Below are 17,574 nucleotides of genomic sequence, written 5' to 3'. Positions count from 1 at the left end.
ACATATTTTTTTTAACTGCCTATATGTTCATTATATGTGTTATTCTTTAAAGTAGCCCATTATATTTGTCAAATGAGTGTAGTAGAAGAAATGTGTAACATTTCAGTCTGTAATTAAAGTATGCATAATTTCAAATACTCAAATAAGGTACAAGTATCTCAGAACTGTACTTAAGTACAGTTACTAGTTCATTTTAATTAGTTTAAATCAACTGGTATGACGACAAGGTGACCTATGTGATTCATATGCTGTAATTAACTTCATGCAGGGTAAAAACATTGTTTTTCCAAGGAAGTATTCCTTTTAATGCACATGTAGTGTGTGTATTGTAACATACAAATGTGGATGTATAGTATTAGGTCAATACTTGCTCTAATATTACAGTTATGGAGCATCATCAGGTAATCAGAACAAAATTTATCCCCAAACCGGCAGTTACTTATCAACTGAGATCATGAAAATGCATATATCTTAATTATTGTGTGATTATTATGTGAGTTGTTTTGTGTGCAGTCACAAATGTGAAGTTGGGGACCTCAGGAAGAATAGCTGCTGCAATGCAGTAGCTAATGGGGAGCTTAATAAACTAAATTAAAATAAACAATAAATTCATGACAACGTCAAAGCAGGCGGTGGATACAAGATAAAATAGACTATACTACAGGATAAAATCAATAATATGCACATAAATATTAATAAATATTACTAGAAGCGTCATATTTTATTGTCCTGTTGTTATTAAAGTGGTGAAGTGAGGTCACCACAGATAGGTACCGGATGTGCTCGATTTATAACTCAGGGACTGACCGGTTGCGGGAATTCAATAGGGATGTGAAAAGTACTACCACTGCGGTGTTATAAATCAAACGCACCCCACTTGTTTCGAACACGCCCACTTTCGGAGTTCAACCAATCACGTTCTTCAAATCATCCAGCGGGAGAACCTGAACAGAAGCAAGAGTTTTAGGAAGAAAAGATAAAACGAATATATTTCGTTTGAATTCAGCGACATTTTGTGATATTATATGTTGTCGTGATACCTTTAAGTCGTCCCGGTATGTATGACACGTCGTTACACGTCATAAAAAACGACATTACGGACGAGTTTCAACCGGGTTAGCGTTGTTTGCAGCTAGTTAACGTTAGCTAGCTTGCTAACATGCAGTGGATGCAACAAGTTAATGTAACATTAGCTAACCAGAGTCGATGTCTAGTTAACCAGATGTGGCAGCTCAAATACTTTCAGAGGGGTTAACACGGGTAGAAAGTAACACGGTTCACTTTGTACAGATTTTATTGCCAAATCCTCCTCTCTCTTAATTCGTCACCAGAGCTGCAATGGTCGATTAATTTCATGATAGAACAGTTTAACTCTTATTTTACATGTGTTCTTTCCTTTATCTTGATAGCCCTCAAATCATTTATTGATTGCGTTAATGAAATGTTGCATGTCCATCACATGCAACCAGAGCCAGAGTGGTGTCTTCATGTAACTAACATTACAGACATGACAGAAACTTGTTGTAAAGCTGTATTAGTGTAGACACTGTTTTTGGTATATGTGTCTGCTATGTTGTTAAAGTGATTCATTGTGTATAAAATCTTTAATGATTTAGTTTATCATGATATATGTATCATGGGGTCTGTGTTCTCTCTGTCTAAGCTGGTCTAAATTTAAACACCAAATGTTGGTAACTAAACCTTCCTGTTTCAAACAAGGGCATCCACACTAAACTACTCAAAGCAGGGGTGTCAAACTCATTTTAGTTCAGGGGCCACATACAGCCCAGTTTGATCTCTAGTGGGCCGGACCAGTAAAACCATTACATAATAACTAACTAACAACTTTCATCCAAAGAAGTACATTCTGAAAACGTCTATCTGTTTACAAAACAAGTGATGAACAGCCTGCTATATCCACAGAAAAATGTGCAAATTCAACAGTTTGTCCACACTCAGTCAGTCTACCACTCACTTTCACGACATGTGACGTTTTTCATGATTTTCCACCAAAGTGGGAGCTATTAAAGAAGCAGGTTAAGTCATCTCCTGCCTTATAAACCATTTAGTCTGAGGTTTTGTCTGTGCCTAAGCAACAGGTTTCCACCCACACTGTTTTAAGATAGAAGTCTGTTACAGATTCTTTTGCACTGAAGCTGCTGGTTGACAATATTTTCCAGTGTTCAATATATTTAAATACAACCACAGTAAGTATTCATTGTTATTTAAGAGAACTGTGTTCTGGTCGGGGTGGAAAAGCCTCTGAGGCAGCATTTTACATGAAGTATCTACTTACTGTTTGAACCTGACACCTCTTAGCCTTCACGGGTGCATCAATATCAGGTGTGCAGATTCACCCAGTGGGCCAGATTGAACCCTTTGCCAGGCCAGTTCTGGCCCCTGGGCCATATGTTTTATCAACCCTGACTTAAATAATAAATTGAGATTGGTGGGGATGGACCATGAAGACAGTCTCCCTCACACATTTGCTCGTGAATGTATATTCTGGCAAAAAGAACAAAACAAAAAAAACCTCTCATTTTGTCATAGTTTTGAAAAATCCTGGGGTGTTACTGCCCCACTGCATTAGTTGACAGCATAATATACTGAATAGGACCTAAGTAGTTGCCAGTATTAGGCTAATTGTTGTGTTGTATTAATTGCTTTTAGGATATAGATTATTGTGGATAGCAGAATGCGACGCTCAGGAGCTCCCAGCCAGCTCTTGGGCAATGCTGTGAAAAAGCCTCGGTTTGTGCCCCCTGGAACGTCTACTTCATGTCCTGTGGCTGAATCCAAGCCCTTTACCCCTAAACCTGGTTTAGGCAATGCACTGGAAAAGGTAAATTATTCACATAATTTAACCTTCAGGATGATCTCGCAGTATTCTTTTGATTCTCATCATCCAACTTCCTCAGATTATGAATCCTCTCTTCTTCACATCCTGCAGGTCCAGAGAAGTTTAGCAGCACCAATTGTGAGAAAAACAGAGTGTGATGTCCAGCCCAAAGCTGCCCAGCCTGCTCCGGCCTTGTCAAGGGCTCTGGCTCGTGTTCTTAGTGCAGCGGAAAGTAAGGAGAATAAGGCTGAGACAGAAGATCATACCACTGGCTTGGAAGAGACCACAGAAGACAACAGACCAGCAGGTAAGACACAAAGATTTGTGGCTGGGACAGTACCTGTTATGGGCAAGGGTAGTCATGTGGCGATTGTGCAAGAAAAAACCTCACTGGGATAGGCGTTAATTAAAAACATACAACATTGTGGTAAAAAGACATATACAATACTGTTATACGTGTATTTATGCACATACAACACAGTTAAACAACATGAGTGGATAAAATCCAAATAGATGATACAGGTACAGTAAAAATAAAGTAATTAGATAAAAGTAGCATCATTGTAGACATTACTGTTCTCAATAAACCATCTCTAATTGATCATGGTACTAAATTCCATTGATGAGATGCTCTAAAGGAGAAGACAGCCTGGCTAAATACAGTTTTTTCTGAGTGGGATTGTGATAATATCACTAATATCATAGGCATGGTTGTAGTGAACGAGAAAGTCAACCAGAATCTGGAAAGATCGCTGAGTAAGGTAAAAGGTTCACAGCTTATAAATTCTCTGCCCCCCCACCTTTTATCAGGTGATGCACATGAAGCTAGTTGCCTTTTCAGCGGCAGGATGTAGTCTGCTTTAACTCACAACACCTGTAAGCTTAAACACAGCATCCAGTCCAGCTCTCTCCGCGTAATTTTAGTCTTACAAATACTAATATCGGATATTAAACATGACCTATACCATCATAACAACACAGGGTCGATGCTTTCAGTTGATTTAACTACACGATAATTACACACCGGCGTGCAGACCAATCAGTACAGCTGTGCTTCAGTCCTTTCTACATGAAAACCCGTGTGCAACGCCTTAAGTCACAGCGCTCTCTTATTCCGCAGTGCCCCAATGTCTCGTCTCTGTAGCTAATAATAACACCCACACACACATGCACACACATGCTGATGTTAAACCAGGCGTGCTGAAGCTGAGTGACAGCAGGTCCAGCATTATGCAAATTAGCGGGGTAGTGCAGCGGCAGCGCCGGGCAGATTAGGACTGTGCTCAGGATCAGTGAGCCACCGCTCCCTCCTCCTGCAAGAGCAACTAGTGCCGCTGTTTTCCACCCTGTACACGCGCGGCTTACACTCCCGGCACGGTTTCCACACGCGCCCTGAACACGTGTCTCAATCATGCGAGTCCCTGTTTCTGGTTTATTTTACGCACTCGGCATTAGATGGATATAAACGATGTATGTGTGTGTGCGGGCATGAGCAGCGCGCTCACAAACCCCTCCCCCCTTCAGTTAGTTAAGCCAGCGCTATCTCTCACTTTTGGAAAATAGACCCGTGACCCGTAATAACCTGTAATACACTGTTTAAAGACTGTTTCCCTCATTTGTGCAGGGCACAGAGGCGCTGCTGCTGCCCTGCCTGTGTTGTAATGTGGAGGCAGTGTGGCTGTGCTGTGCTCTGTGCTGTGCTTGGTTTGGGGTTTAGAGAGACCGAGCTGTAAGTAGGTCGGGCTGGGCTTAAGCGGCTTAGCTACGTCAGCCTAAGCTGGGAGGAATTCATCCAAAGCCCTCCGCGGTAGGCGGGGGCCTAAACGAGGCTGGCCTAGTTAAGCCTGATTCTTATTGTGTGCAGCACAGCCTGTTTTTGTTGTGCAACGTGGCTGAGAAGGAACCTAGGAGTAGTGTATGAGTCCATGCACATGTTAGACATCGCTTATGTTTGATCTAGAAGAAGACTAGAAGGAAAATGGGAAATACATGGGAGTAAGACCACTGTGAGCTTTATCACGGTGGACCAAGAGAAGCCGGCAGCAGGGACACAAAAAGACAGGTGGAAAGAGTGAGGAGCCTTAGTCCTGAGTGCGGCTGCTGGAGGGTGACCGCCATAGGCCTGACTTGGTCTGTGTGAGTCCACTATGCTATAAGATGGCATCCAGCTCTGTGTTTCTGTCCAGTATGGTGGGTAAAGCTCGCTCCTCCAACTTCACCCTCTCTGAGAAGCTGGACCTGTTGAAGCTGGTCCGTCCGCACATCCGCATCCTGGAGGAGCACACCAACAAGCATGCAGTCATTGTGGACAAGAACAAGTGCTGGGACACTGTCGCTGAACAGTACAACGCATTGGGAGGGGACCGACCCCATCGCACCGCTCAGGGCCTCAGGACCCTCTACAAGAGGCTGAAGGAGTCGGCCAAGCAGGAAGTGATGCAGCGGAGGCACGCCCAGCCGGAGTACAGAGCCAGCATCTCAGAGCCAACCAGGAGAATTATGGAGATGATCCCTCACCTGTTTCACCATGTGCCCATTCATGAGAAGGACCAGGCACTGCGCAGGTACAGTCTGATTTGCACCCACGAGCACAAACACGCGTTTTAATGCAGTCCTGAAGGATCAGGCGAGGGTTTAGCGAGCACATACATCATTAACAGTATGTGGTCACAATACTGATTCAACTCTTAGCGGAGGAAGGAAAGGAGGGGTTGAACTCACAGTTCCAAAAACCAATCAGATTACACTCTCTGTACATCATCAGGCTCAACAGGAATATAAAGTTTGTCCTGCCGTTATTATTTAGATGGATAATTCTCAACTGCTCTATTAATATTGATTAATCTGCCAATTTAGTTTCAGGTTAATCATAGTGTTTTTTTCTTTTTTACATTTAATTTAATTGCCAATCTCAAATTGAGCCCCAAAATAAATTTTTGAACTTGGTCCACTACTACAGAGAGTAAAGGAAATAAGGCTAAGTAGAATATATCAATATTGGCTCAGGAGAGGATGCAGAAGCCAACAAACACTTGAATAATTTAGTGTCATTTTACTGGGCAACTGTTGTTTTTTATAGAATAATACCTGCCCAAGAACACATATTGCAGATTAATTAAGTATGCATAATTATGTGTAATAGCAAGGACATCATATTCTCTGTAAGGCTGTAGTGAGCACAGGTTTGTTATTTTTACTTTGGTGAGTCACTTAATTTCCTCTCGTCTACTCTGATTAGTCAACTGACCCTTTGATTGATTAATTTAGTGTGCATCGTCACCGACAGAGGTCTCCACACACCCCACATAAACTCAATAAACGCTGTTTAAGCACTCCAGTTTTACTTGTTTTTATCCTTCATTCCATTTGTAGATTAATATACAGCAAGCACAACTCTCCTGTCGAGCATCCTGGCAGCAGCTCCTCTCTGGCCGGACTCCAGGATTACTCAGCAGCTGTCCCAAGTATCCCCCATGAGGTGGTCCAGCTGGACCCTGAAGAGGATGTTAAACCACCGCCAGATCTCCCCATCCTCGCCACACACACAGGGCCAGGGCTGGACGGAGGCCAGGAGCGGGAGGGGGAGCAGGACTTGGGCAGCGTCCACGATTACGAAGCATCCCTGTCTCCCGTCCCTTCGTCTGTTAATATCCCCCTCTCCACTTCGCCGCTGCCCTTACGCCACGACCTCTACCCCAACGACATCTACCCCCACCACGAGCCCGACAGGTTTCGCCCTCTGCACCTGGCCAAAGAGGAGCACGAGCTGGTGTTAGCCAATCACAGGAAGGTTGCCATGTACCTGGAGGAGAAAAGGGAGGGGCTGAAGAGGAAGCAGGACCTGGAGGAGGAACTTCTGAGAGCCAAGATCAAAGTGGAGAAACTAAAGGCTGCGCGACTGAGACACGGACTGCCAATTCCTCTATAACAAGCACGAACACGCACATCTGTGTCCAGCGTTAGAAAGGGAGAGGCTCTGAGGAGCAATCAAACTCATCTGTTTTTTAGAACTGTGTCAGAACTTGAATTTCTTTTGGAAACATAGTGCCTCGTACAGATGCTGAAAGCCTGTTTGCATATTGCAGGAAAAGGCTGACTTGTGTTGCCATTGGTCTGTGTTTATGCTTGTCGGTGTTAAAAATGTATTATCATTCTAGTACTCATTGGCAGAAGCAGTAACAAAACTTGTATGTGCTCACATCACAAGCACTGTATAGGTATAGGTAAAATAAATAGGAAGGTCCGGGTTCTAGAAGGGAATATTGGTAGTTGTGAACTGAGTGAACCATTTCATGATGGAACTGTTCTTGTCTAGATCTGCCACCAGTATGTATCAATAGGAATTTTAGCGTAGTGTTAAAGGGAAAGCTTTGTATTTTTTTCATGTTTGTGTGTTTTTGTGTCTAAGCGGCAAATGGAGACAACAATATTTGAAATTTGTCCAGCATTGAAAGAGACTGCTGCAATGTAATTCCTGTGGGCAGTTGTGCACCGTCAATTTCTTTATGTTAAAAGTGCTTGATAGGTCTGATAGGCTCAGACTGTTATTATAAGTGTCTGATGACATGTTGAAAAAGACCCAACAGAGAAGTGAATTGTTTTTCTGCACCTTTCACTGGTCCGGTCTGTTTGTTAGTGTGTGTAACCAAGTCTAGCTCGTTCTGAAATCTCATAAACTTCTCCACATTGTTCGAATCAGCTACATGTAACACAACAAACTCTTCCTGGCACCTCTCTCACCAACTCTCACTAACATCTCCACTGTTGTTTTTCCTGCAACAAGTCGCCTCTTGCTAGATTTCAGAACAAGACTTCTGCTTGAGCAAGACTTAGTCACAATAACAAACAGACCAGTGAAGGGTAAGAAAAAATGTTGCATTGCTTCCTTATTGTAATGTTGTCAGACACTTATAACAACAATCTGAGGCTGTCAGTGCCAAAAACAAGCACTTTTATTGGATGTAAATTGACAGTGCCGCTACAGCTGCAGCCGTGTCTCTCTCAATACTCGACCAATTTCAAGAATTGTTGTTCCCTCGAGTAACTCAGACACAAAAACACAGAAAAACAGAGTCCAGGTTTAAAAATACCAAAGTTTCCATTTAATGATCTTGTTAGAAAAATTCCAGCAACAGTGATTTACTGGATTGTCACAAGTGCAAGAGTCTGCCGACATATTAGGGGGATAGTGAAGCGCTTGATTCATTTTTTTTTTGTAAAGAAAATTTCCTCTTGATGTGACATCTATTAGAATACATTGTGACAAATTATAAAGGCATTTCCTTGTAGCACTTTCAAGTAACCAAACTGAATGCTTATTCAAAATTATGTTGGTTATCAATTACTCTAAACAGTCTGTTTTAGACCTGAGAGATGTTCAGATATCCAGGACTGAAGCGCAAGTTAAACTGCCGGAGGCCTTAAACTCAAGATGTTAATGATGACCAACCTTGTTCTGTGAGTTGCGGAATTTACATGAAAGTGAGAGAAATCTGTTCAAGTCAGAAGTTCTCTGTGGTTGCTGAACTGCTGGCTGTGTGATGTGATCAACAGAGGGGAGATGTGGAATTGGTTTTGCGATGTTACTGTTATTTAATGTGTGTGACTACAACATTGATTGTATTGTAATGTTGGTATACAAGTGTTGTCAGTTTGTTTTACACTCTGTCCATATGTCCACTCACTTCCATTAAAAAAGTGAGGTTAACATTCTACTGGCTGGTTTCGTGTTCATTACATGTCAAACAGGCATCTGCTCTCGTGATGATATGATTTTTGTTAACTGGGTTTACATATATTTATCATTGTTACCATTTTTATAAGCAAAGGAATACATGATCAAGGGTTGTTGCGTCTCGTCTCATCTGAAGTGTGAACATCTGGTTCGATGTGAAGCCTCAGTGCAACAGTGACCTCTGCTGGTGAGTTGTGTCTCAGATATTTCTATTGGTTTTTCACCTCGTTTTATGTCTTTGTGTTTCAGGAAGGAACGGTTGCCCTCAGTTGACTCCTGGCTCTTTTCAACCCCCCCAGCCTCCAGTGGGGTCTGTGTGTGTTTCTGGAGCTGCAGGCTCAGACTCTGGCTGCAGTCAGGACGGAGTGCGTTACTTCAGTGTGGTGTGGTGTAAAGCCAGTAAGAAGAAACACAAGCGATGGGAGGGTGATGCCATCCTGCTTACAAGAGGACGCACAGCCACACTGAAAGATATGGAGGGCAAGGACATTGGCAAGGGTGAGACAGAGACACACCCCAGTTTACATTTAGTCTTTTGCTTATTGTCATGTTTTAATGCAAGTGAACGCAGCCCAGGCAGCCTCTGAAATTTAAGTAAATCTTCAACATGAGTCACTTATAGTAGTGATTTAAAGTGAAACATTTTGCTTGAAGTTATGATAATAAATTTAATGGCTAATGACACAATCAGCGTTTAGATTGGTTTCCTACAAGTCTCGCTTACACTGTGCAGTTGCGGGGGAATTGTCTCTTCTCAATTTTACCAAGTTTTCTGGTGCATGTGTAACCACACCAAACAGAGATGTTTGAATATCATGACTACATCTTGAGTACACTTCTTTACTGCTGCACAAAGGCAATTGGCCACTTGGGGAAAATGGAAACAACCTCTGAATGCTGACGTAACATTTTAGTAGATGTAGCGAGCACTTTAAACCCCTGGAAATCATTTTTCTCAGTATACACAGTCATGAGTTCAGTGGGTATGCTTGTGCGTGATTGTGTGCAGGAAGTGGTTACAAGGTGTCCCAGCTGGCCTCCCTGTCCGAGGGAGAGACCCTGATGATCGGAGGGAAGGAGGTGGAGGTGATGGGGGTCATTTCTGCGGAGGACTTCGCCAGAGGACGTTGTTTTCAAGAGGTCCAGGTAGAGAAAGAGGAGCCGCAAACAAAGGCGGCTCCACCTCCTGCTCGTCGCTTGGCGTCCAAACCCTTCTGCCCCCCTACGCTGCTGGGGAGAGCAGATCATCCAGGAGCCAAATCAGAGGAGGAACAGACCTGCAGACCTCGCCATGACCCACTGGCTCCAGGTACGTAGAACTCTAAAAGATATGTCATGATTGTTATTTTTGACACTTTGTGGCATCTTTTGGTTTGTCAGAACACTTCTCACATTGTGTATGTACATACTCAGGATCTCTGGGTGTTTTCCAGGTGCACTGGTGATGCCTCGTCCCTCCGCGAATCACCAGTGGTCTAATAACAAGTCAGGGCTTCCTGTGGTTGATGTTGTCGTCGACCCGTACCTGACGACTCACCTGCGACCCCACCAGAGAGACGGCCTGCTGTTTCTCTATGAGTGTGTCATGGGCATGAGGTAATGGAGCCTGTTCCTGTGACATTCTCTCTGATGGTGTTTAGACATGAATCTGTTTCAGCCTCACAGCGGAAGAAGTTACCACAGCCATTATAGGGATGTGCCCAAATCTAGGTACGTTATTTGGGAAAGCACAAATAATGCAATAGAATCAGACAAGTTCAAGTTGCTTGCTTTTATTTGGGGGGGAATATGTCTCATCAAATCAATTCATGTCATTATGGATGGCCACAAGATAGAAATGCAGCATAGGACTAGTACTGACAATGACAATATCCCAGAAAGTGAAGTGCATTGTTCTGTGTCTCTCAGCAATCAGCATATGGCAAAAGATGATCCCAAAATATTACAAACTAAGCATGTAGGAACTGTCATGTGGCTCTAGGCCTAGTTTGCTTCCACTCTAAAGGTTATTGACCTTCTAACAAAGTTTGTTTAAGTGTAGATAATTTAGGAAAGGGCTCCAGATCTTAAGAAATGAGTCCTCATCATCTCTAAGGACAGCACTTATTCTTATCCACTTATTCTTTGATCCATTTCAACAGGATGCATTTACAAGCAAAGAGCAAAAGATTGTCTTGTAATCTATAACAATAATGGGGGAGTGCTACTCCTTTAGAGGTCAAACTAGAAATAGCCCTGGATTCTTTCTTATTGTGGTCCTAAAGATCCTGCATAACTCACGAGCTATGTGAGTCCAGTCTCTAGCGATCAAAAAGTAGTGGAAAAGAGTTTCCAGGTCTGTTTTACACTTTCAGAAAATGGGAGAGATAATGGTCACTATATTCTGATTCTGAGGCGTTATGTGCTGGAGCAACCGTCACAAATCATACATTGAAATAAGCTTAGAACCTGTAGTTTTTAGCTGTATGTGTTTTTTTTTTTTGTTTGTTTGTTTTGTTTGTTTTTTTTAAATTTAAACTACCTAGTCGCAATATCAACCAACAAAAAAGCCATTTTACTTTGTGTCTCAGTCAATATTCATCTGTTATACCATGCTGTATGTTTCAGCCAAATTTAAGGGAATTTTAGCTTAGTGTCCACTAACACCCAGTATTTCATGGTTACTTTAAACAGATGGAAATAAAAAGAGCTGGTAAGTAAATGTGGCACGATGAAAGTCCTCCGAAATAAGTAAAAGTAGTCCTTTGTAAAACGTTAGTCTTAAAAAAATTAAAACCTTTTTATTTATTCAACTGTACTGACACATTTATGTATTCAGATATAGATTTATTTATATATGTATATATTTATTTCCTCAGTTATTAATTTAAGGAGGTTTTTCAAAGGCACACAGACACATAGACAGCGCATAAAAATTTGTTTAGTTAAAAAAAATAAATAAATAAGTGAGACGGAGATAAAAAAAAAAGTATAGTATGAGGGTGTGTAAATATATTTCATAATTATATGCTATTATGAAATCAAGGGCACAAATGTTTGCACTGCGACAGAATATTAGGTTAGAAAATACAACATTTACCTGAATTAACTTGACGACCGTCACAAACCACACCCACTTTTGGTCTTCTATCCAAATACAGATACAGATTGACATGCACATGCACCTCTAAGCCATGATCAAGATTCCTACATTGGTGTGTTTTATTGTTTGTGCTTCAGAGCTGTAGGTCGCTACGGGGCTATCCTGGCTGACGAGATGGGTCTGGGGAAGACCCTCCAGAGCGTGGCACTGTCCTGGACGTTGCTTAAACAAGGACCTTACGGTGGAAAACCCGTCGCTAAGCGTGTCCTTGTGGTCACCCCTGGCAGCCTAGTGCACAACTGGGGCGCAGAGTTTAACAAGTGGCTGGGCCGTGAGAGGATCAGCGTTTTCACTGTGGATCAGGTGAGAAGAGGTGGAGAAATTCTTTCTTATAGAGAGAGTCGCTTTACAAGGAGCTCAAACAGCATGATGGTAGCATAAATAGAAAGATCTCTGTTAGCTAGACATTTCAGGCTCAGTATTTCAGGTTCACAGCAAAAGAAGGTGACAAGAATTTTTCCTAGTCTAGCGTCTTTTTGTAAAGAACTTTAAAGCTGTGTTAAAGTGTCCGATTCATTCATTTACCTTAATCTAGAATGCATTATGTCATTAATATACGTACTGTGTTGACGTAGGACCACAGGATAGAGCAGTTCGTGTTGTCCCCTCTGCACAGCGTTCTTGTGATAAGCTATGAAATGCTGCTGCGTTGCCTGGAGCAGGTATGTTACCTTGTGTCTTGCTGTCACATACTCATGTTACAAACAGATCAGCTTGTATTATCTTCTTGTTTTGCTACAGTATTATTTTCTTGTACTTTCAGGTGCAGAAAGTGGAGTTTGGTCTTGTAATTTGCGACGAGGGCCACAGATTAAAGAACAGCAACATCAAAACGTCCTCAGCCCTCAGCAGCTTGAGCTGTAGTCGCAGAGTCATACTAACAGGTACACTGACAGAGAAACATGGAGGCAAACTTTAAGGTGTTTCAAACTGAGAGCTGTACCTTTTGGTACAGGTTTTATAATAAATTATCTGTGTGTTTTGAAGGCACCCCAGTACAGAATGATCTGCAGGAGTTCTACGCTATTATAGAGTTTGTCAATCCGGGGATCCTTGGAACGTCCACCGCATATAGGAAAGTGTATGAGGAGCCAATTCTACACTCCAGACAGCCCTCCTGCACAGAGGTAGTGCCACCTCCGCCCCTCTTGCTTCCTCCTATCTATGTAGTAATTTGTATATCAACAACTTAATCTGGCATTAAACCTGATCTGTCTCTGCTAACAGGAGGAGCGCGTTTTGGGAGAGGAGCGGGCAGCTGAGCTCTCTCGCCTGACTGGCATGTTCATCCTGAGACGGACACAAGAGATCATCAACCGCTACCTGCCTCCTCGCCTCGACTGGACATTGTTCTGCGACCTGTCCCCTCTGCAGCGAGAGCTGTACAAGCATCTCCTCTGCCACAGAGTCTTCAGAGACTGCCTTCAGGGCTCCATGCAAACGCACACACACCTGGCCTGCATCACTGCACTGAAGAAGCTGTGTAACCACCCTGGTCTGCTCCATTGCACTGTCAAGGTTAAGGTCTTTGTTAGTTGGTAGGGTAGTAAAACCTGCATCTGGCCTCTTAAATGGATTGTTCTGATTTTTTTAAATGGGTTTGTATGAGGTACTTTAACTAAAACTATCAGTTTGGCCCAAACCCATTTCTTATTAATACCCCTACTGCTTTTGTTCAAGTTCCCCTTTGCCCCTTGGAATTCGTATTCGTATTCTGCATTTATGTTAGTGTTTACAGATCTACTACCAGTCTTCACTGTGAGCACTGTGCTCTGTTTTTTAGGAGAGAACAGACAGTGGTTCAGTGGAGAGCACTTTATACGAGGGCCTGGCTGAGCTCTTCCCAGAATCCTACTCTTCAGGTGGATTCAACACCGCTGACTCCGGAAAACTTCTGGTGCTGTCGGACCTGCTGGCCGCCATCAGACAAATCAGCCCTTCAGACAGGTTTGTGGATGAGTATGTGTATGTGTTTGCGTTTTTGTCCATATATACTGACAAAGTATGTGTGCCCCTGCAGGGTAGTCGTAGTGTCCAACTATACGCAGACACTTGACTTGCTCCAAGACTTGTGTGTACACTTGGGTTACACCTTCTGCCGACTTGACGGACACACACCCACCAGCCAGAGGCAGCGGCTTGTCGATGCTTTTAACAGCCCCTACTCTCAGAACTTCCTGTTTCTGCTGAGCTCCAAAGCAGGTGGGGTGGGGCTCAATCTGGTGGGTGCTTCCCACCTGGTGCTGTATGATATTGACTGGAACCCTGCCAATGACATTCAGGTGAGACACACACACTCAGACCTGCCAAAAAACATTTTCAGTCTGTAACACTGTTTTCTTTGTTTTCTGTCTCTTTTCGATTTTCCTTTGAGAGGTATTAAAAACAACAATTTATTAAATTTGTAATTACAAAATGTGCAGCTACCCTGTAGTGTGCTCTCTGAAAGCAGACACATCACAGCATTTCTTGATAGTAGATATATGATTATAAAATCAGCTGCTGTTAATGAAGCCGTCTCACATAATCTGTATAAGCACTGTACTGTATACAGTATGTGTGCAAATTATTTGGTAACCACAGTAACAAGTACATGGGTGATCTTGTCAGTGGGGGAGTTTCAATAGAAACTGAAAAGGAGTTAAACAGAGATGTGTTGTGTTTGTGTCATACTCGGTTTCGTTTGGCAGTTCATCAAAAAGTGATACGCCAGCCCGGTGATATTCTTGTAAAAGGCGCCTCTCTTGTGTCCTTGTTTTTTTACCTGAGCTGATCGTCATCCTCAGAAAAAGTTGCAGTCCAGCGAAGCAGCACCCCATATTCTGTCACACTCACTTACATATCCACCAGATGGCACTGTGCACTTTTATGTAATTTTCCCCTACAACTGTTCCCTCTCTCCGTCCTGTGTCCAGGCTATGGCTCGAGTGTGGAGAGATGGACAGAGGAAAACTGTGCACATCTATCGCCTCCTCACTGCAGGTCAGAGAAAACACACAATGAGCCTGAATGTTCAGTACATCATGAACCAGACTGATGTAAAGCTTTCTGTCCTGGTGTCTGTTACGTCCTCGCAGGGACTATCGAGGAGCGCATATTCCAGAGACAGGTGTCCAAACAGGGGCTCTCTGGGACAGTGGTTGACCTGGGCAAGAAGGCAGAACACACCAGTTTCTCCACCAGTGAACTGCGAGATCTTTTTAGCTTGACAGACACGCTGTCTCTAACACACGACCTGCTGAACTGCAGCTGCAGCATGGACGGCTCAGTCCAGGGTAGGCACATAGCTGACGCCCCACACCAGTGATGGAATGTAACTGAGTATATTTACATCAGTACTGTACTCAAGTACAAATTTGAGGTAGTTTTACTTGATTTAAGTACTTCAATTTTCTGCAACTTCAAACCTTTACTCCACCGGTAATTGTTGGAACAGCAGAAAAACAAATCAAGATGGCTTTTGTGAGTTTTACTTTGTTTCTGTCGACTTTAAATGAAGCGTGTTTTATGATGCTAAAATTACTCTTTATTTAAATGGAGCCTGGTGGCTGTGACGGTGACATCTTTAGGGCTGTTACTTTGCGGGTGAACAAAAGGGATCTTACTCTAAAGCAAAAAGATATATCTCTGTAGGGATCCTTTCCAAAATGTGGTCAGACACTTAAAATAACAATCTGAGCCTGTCAGTGGCAAAAATAAACACTTTTAGTGGCCGGAAATTGGTGGCGCAGAATTGCCCCAAGTGGTTACCTTGCAGCCTGTTTTGCTGCAGCTGTCTCTCTCAATACTGGACAAGTCTGAACATTGTTGATCTCAGAAGTCACTTAGACACAAAAACATGACAAAAACAGAGTCCAGGTTAAAAAAAAACTGAACGTACACTTTAATAAAGCAGTAATATTAACCTTAAAACATCAGATATGATATTAAAACTGTCAGGGAACATTTTAATGCACATTTAATACTTTTACTTTAGATACTTTAAGAACATTTTGCTGATAATACTCCTGTACTTTTAGTTAAGTAAGGTTTTAAATGCAGGACTTTTACATGTAGTTGGGTATTTTTACACTTTGGTATTAGAACTTTTACTGAAGTAAACAATCTGAATACTTCTTCCACTAAAGCCCCACATATACTGACACCAGTATTTGACTTAATTCCTCATACTGTCTTTCTTCATCCTCAGTTGTCATAGAGGAAGAGGAGCAGGTGTCTGATAGGCCTTGCCAGCTCGGTCGTCAAGGCGACCGTGGAGGGGCGCAACAGAAGCATCTCAGCATGTCCGAGCTGATGCAGTGGAGACATTTCTCTGGTGACACACGCACCTTCTCAGACCCTTATCTTGATCTTGCACGAAACCACATCACCTTCGCCTTCCAGACCACCATCTCTCACACAGCTCCGTAAACAGAAGCGCACCAGATTGCACTCTCGATACAGATGACTCAAACACACACATATACACATATGTGTCTTCGTCTTCTACGTGTTTGTCTTCAGGCTTCTGGGCTTTGTCAGCAGTCTGGCTACATCATATTACAAAGCACTCAACAGTTGCTGCCAACAACAGCAATACGTGATGTTTGTGAGATTCTGTGTTTTGTTCTCGACATCTTCTTAATTTATTCAAGGAAATTTACTGTTAAACGTCATCAAATAAACGAAATTACAAAGGAATATGTGTAATAAAAAGGCTTTTAAGAAGTTAAACATTTGTTATTGACTGAAAAATTCTTCCTGGGGAAAGCAGAGCATTTTAGAGTCCCTGTGTGCACCTGGTAATAACGTATCTTGGGTGATCGGATCACAGGTGGACAGCTATAAAGGCCTTTGCACACCAAGTCTGTTTTTCCATCCGAAATTGTTGCATGTTTAAAAATAAATAAGACCTCATGTTGTGTCAGTCATGTTCACACACAGACCCAGGTTTGGGAAAAGTTTCGATTTTTTGCGTATTTTCCCATCCCTCAAAAACCTAGGCTGTGGTTTGACGTTGAAGCAGTTAAGAAAATGTGGCACACCCTGCAGGACAGATCTGCAAACAGGAAAGAGGAACAGGACACACAGTATCATTTCATAACTCAGATAGCCTACTTTCAGCAGGTCAGATAGTAATATTCAGGTGGATGATGATGAGGAGGAGGATGTAATAGAGGATGAGAACCACACAAAGACAGAGAGGAAGTGACAGTGAAAGGGAGGACAGCTTACCCTCCTCAGGTAGCCGCAGTGCCAAATGCAATTGCAAGACAAGTGCAGAGAGTGGCATATTATTTCCCCTTTTCGAAAACCAAATGCGTTGTTTTTAACTGCTGGGAGGTTTTTGGTTTTTTTGCTCTACACCCATTTACAGCCATTAACATTTAAAAGGCGCCTGTGTGTTCCCTGACAGTCTCTGTCATAAATCAACTTTTTATGCAATTTTTAAGCCCTTTTTAACCGTACACCTTTTAGATAGTGGTTGTTTTTATCTACGTCTTCTTAATGGACAAAGGACTTTAGTCATCGGACACTTGGGTTTAAAGTTAACAGAGTAACCGCCTGATCGCTGCTATATGCCTGTGAGAGAAACCTCACCAGCGCAAACCCACCCACGCCTGATCTTGGGAGCGGGCCCAGTTTTTGGGCAAGAAGCTGCCAGCTGTAATCGAATTGTCTCACCTTATCATTTAACAATCAACAACACCATTTCTGCCGAGTTTTGTTTCTCCTCTTTCTTTCAGGCCTCTATGATTTCTGCATCTGAATTGACAGTCAGCTGATCAGTGTCAACACAGCTCCTCCATAAACTGTTGTACCCGGTTTTCAATTCTCCCTTGAAACATTCTGCAAATAGTGGACATTTTTAAACAAGGG

The 17,574-nt window shown here is 42.6% G+C and overlaps 2 protein-coding genes across 3 annotated transcripts; both read left to right on the top strand.

The window, feature by feature from the left end:
• The first annotated feature begins 916 nt into the window (after positions 1-916).
• rad54b (RAD54 homolog B) lies at positions 917-16,595 on the top strand. 2 transcript variants are annotated; one of them, XM_049584761.1, is made up of 16 exons: positions 917-1,055; positions 2,671-2,842; positions 2,951-3,146; positions 8,823-9,071; positions 9,583-9,882; positions 10,007-10,169; positions 11,793-12,018; positions 12,291-12,377; positions 12,479-12,599; positions 12,703-12,842; positions 12,943-13,233; positions 13,499-13,662; positions 13,736-13,997; positions 14,631-14,697; positions 14,793-14,990; positions 15,905-16,595. In XM_049584761.1, the coding sequence occupies exons 2-16, from the start codon at positions 2,696-2,698 to the stop codon at positions 16,123-16,125; spliced, it is 2,832 nt and encodes a 943-aa protein (XP_049440718.1). In that variant the 5' UTR covers positions 917-1,055; positions 2,671-2,695; the 3' UTR covers positions 16,126-16,595. The 2 variants fall into 2 exon arrangements, with proteins under 2 accessions (XP_049440718.1, XP_049440719.1); XM_049584762.1 differs by lacking the exons at positions 14,631-14,697; positions 14,793-14,990 and having other exon boundaries at positions 15,905-16,024.
• Positions 4,140-8,512, top strand: LOC125893832 (fibrinogen silencer-binding protein). The gene is made up of 2 exons (XM_049584763.1): positions 4,140-5,403; positions 6,212-8,512. Exons 1-2 carry the CDS (start codon positions 4,997-4,999, stop codon positions 6,765-6,767), a joined length of 963 nt encoding a protein of 320 aa, XP_049440720.1. The 5' UTR covers positions 4,140-4,996; the 3' UTR covers positions 6,768-8,512.
• Positions 16,596-17,574: the final 979 nt, after the last annotated feature.

Source organism: Epinephelus fuscoguttatus, linkage group LG8, assembly GCF_011397635.1.
Source record: "Epinephelus fuscoguttatus linkage group LG8, E.fuscoguttatus.final_Chr_v1".
NCBI lineage: Eukaryota > Metazoa > Chordata > Actinopteri > Perciformes > Serranidae > Epinephelus > Epinephelus fuscoguttatus.
The sequence above is the reverse complement of the archived record's forward strand: the minus strand, read 5'-3'. Positions and strand labels throughout refer to the sequence as shown.

Bases quoted from the DNA above. Each gene is read 5' to 3' on its own strand.
- rad54b (XM_049584761.1), top strand. From the start codon at position 2,696: ATGCGACGCTCAGGAGCTCCCAGCCAGCTCTTGGGCAATGCTGTGAAA. The intron at 2,843-2,950 runs GTAAATTATTCA...CACATCCTGCAG, and splicing joins TAGGCAATGCACTGGAAAAG to GTCCAGAGAAGTTTAGCAGC. The intron at 12,019-12,290 runs GTGAGAAGAGGT...GTGTTGACGTAG, and splicing joins GCGTTTTCACTGTGGATCAG to GACCACAGGATAGAGCAGTT.
- LOC125893832 (XM_049584763.1), top strand. From the start codon at position 4,997: ATGGCATCCAGCTCTGTGTTTCTGTCCAGTATGGTGGGTAAAGCTCGC. The intron at 5,404-6,211 runs GTACAGTCTGAT...TTCCATTTGTAG, and splicing joins AAGGACCAGGCACTGCGCAG to ATTAATATACAGCAAGCACA.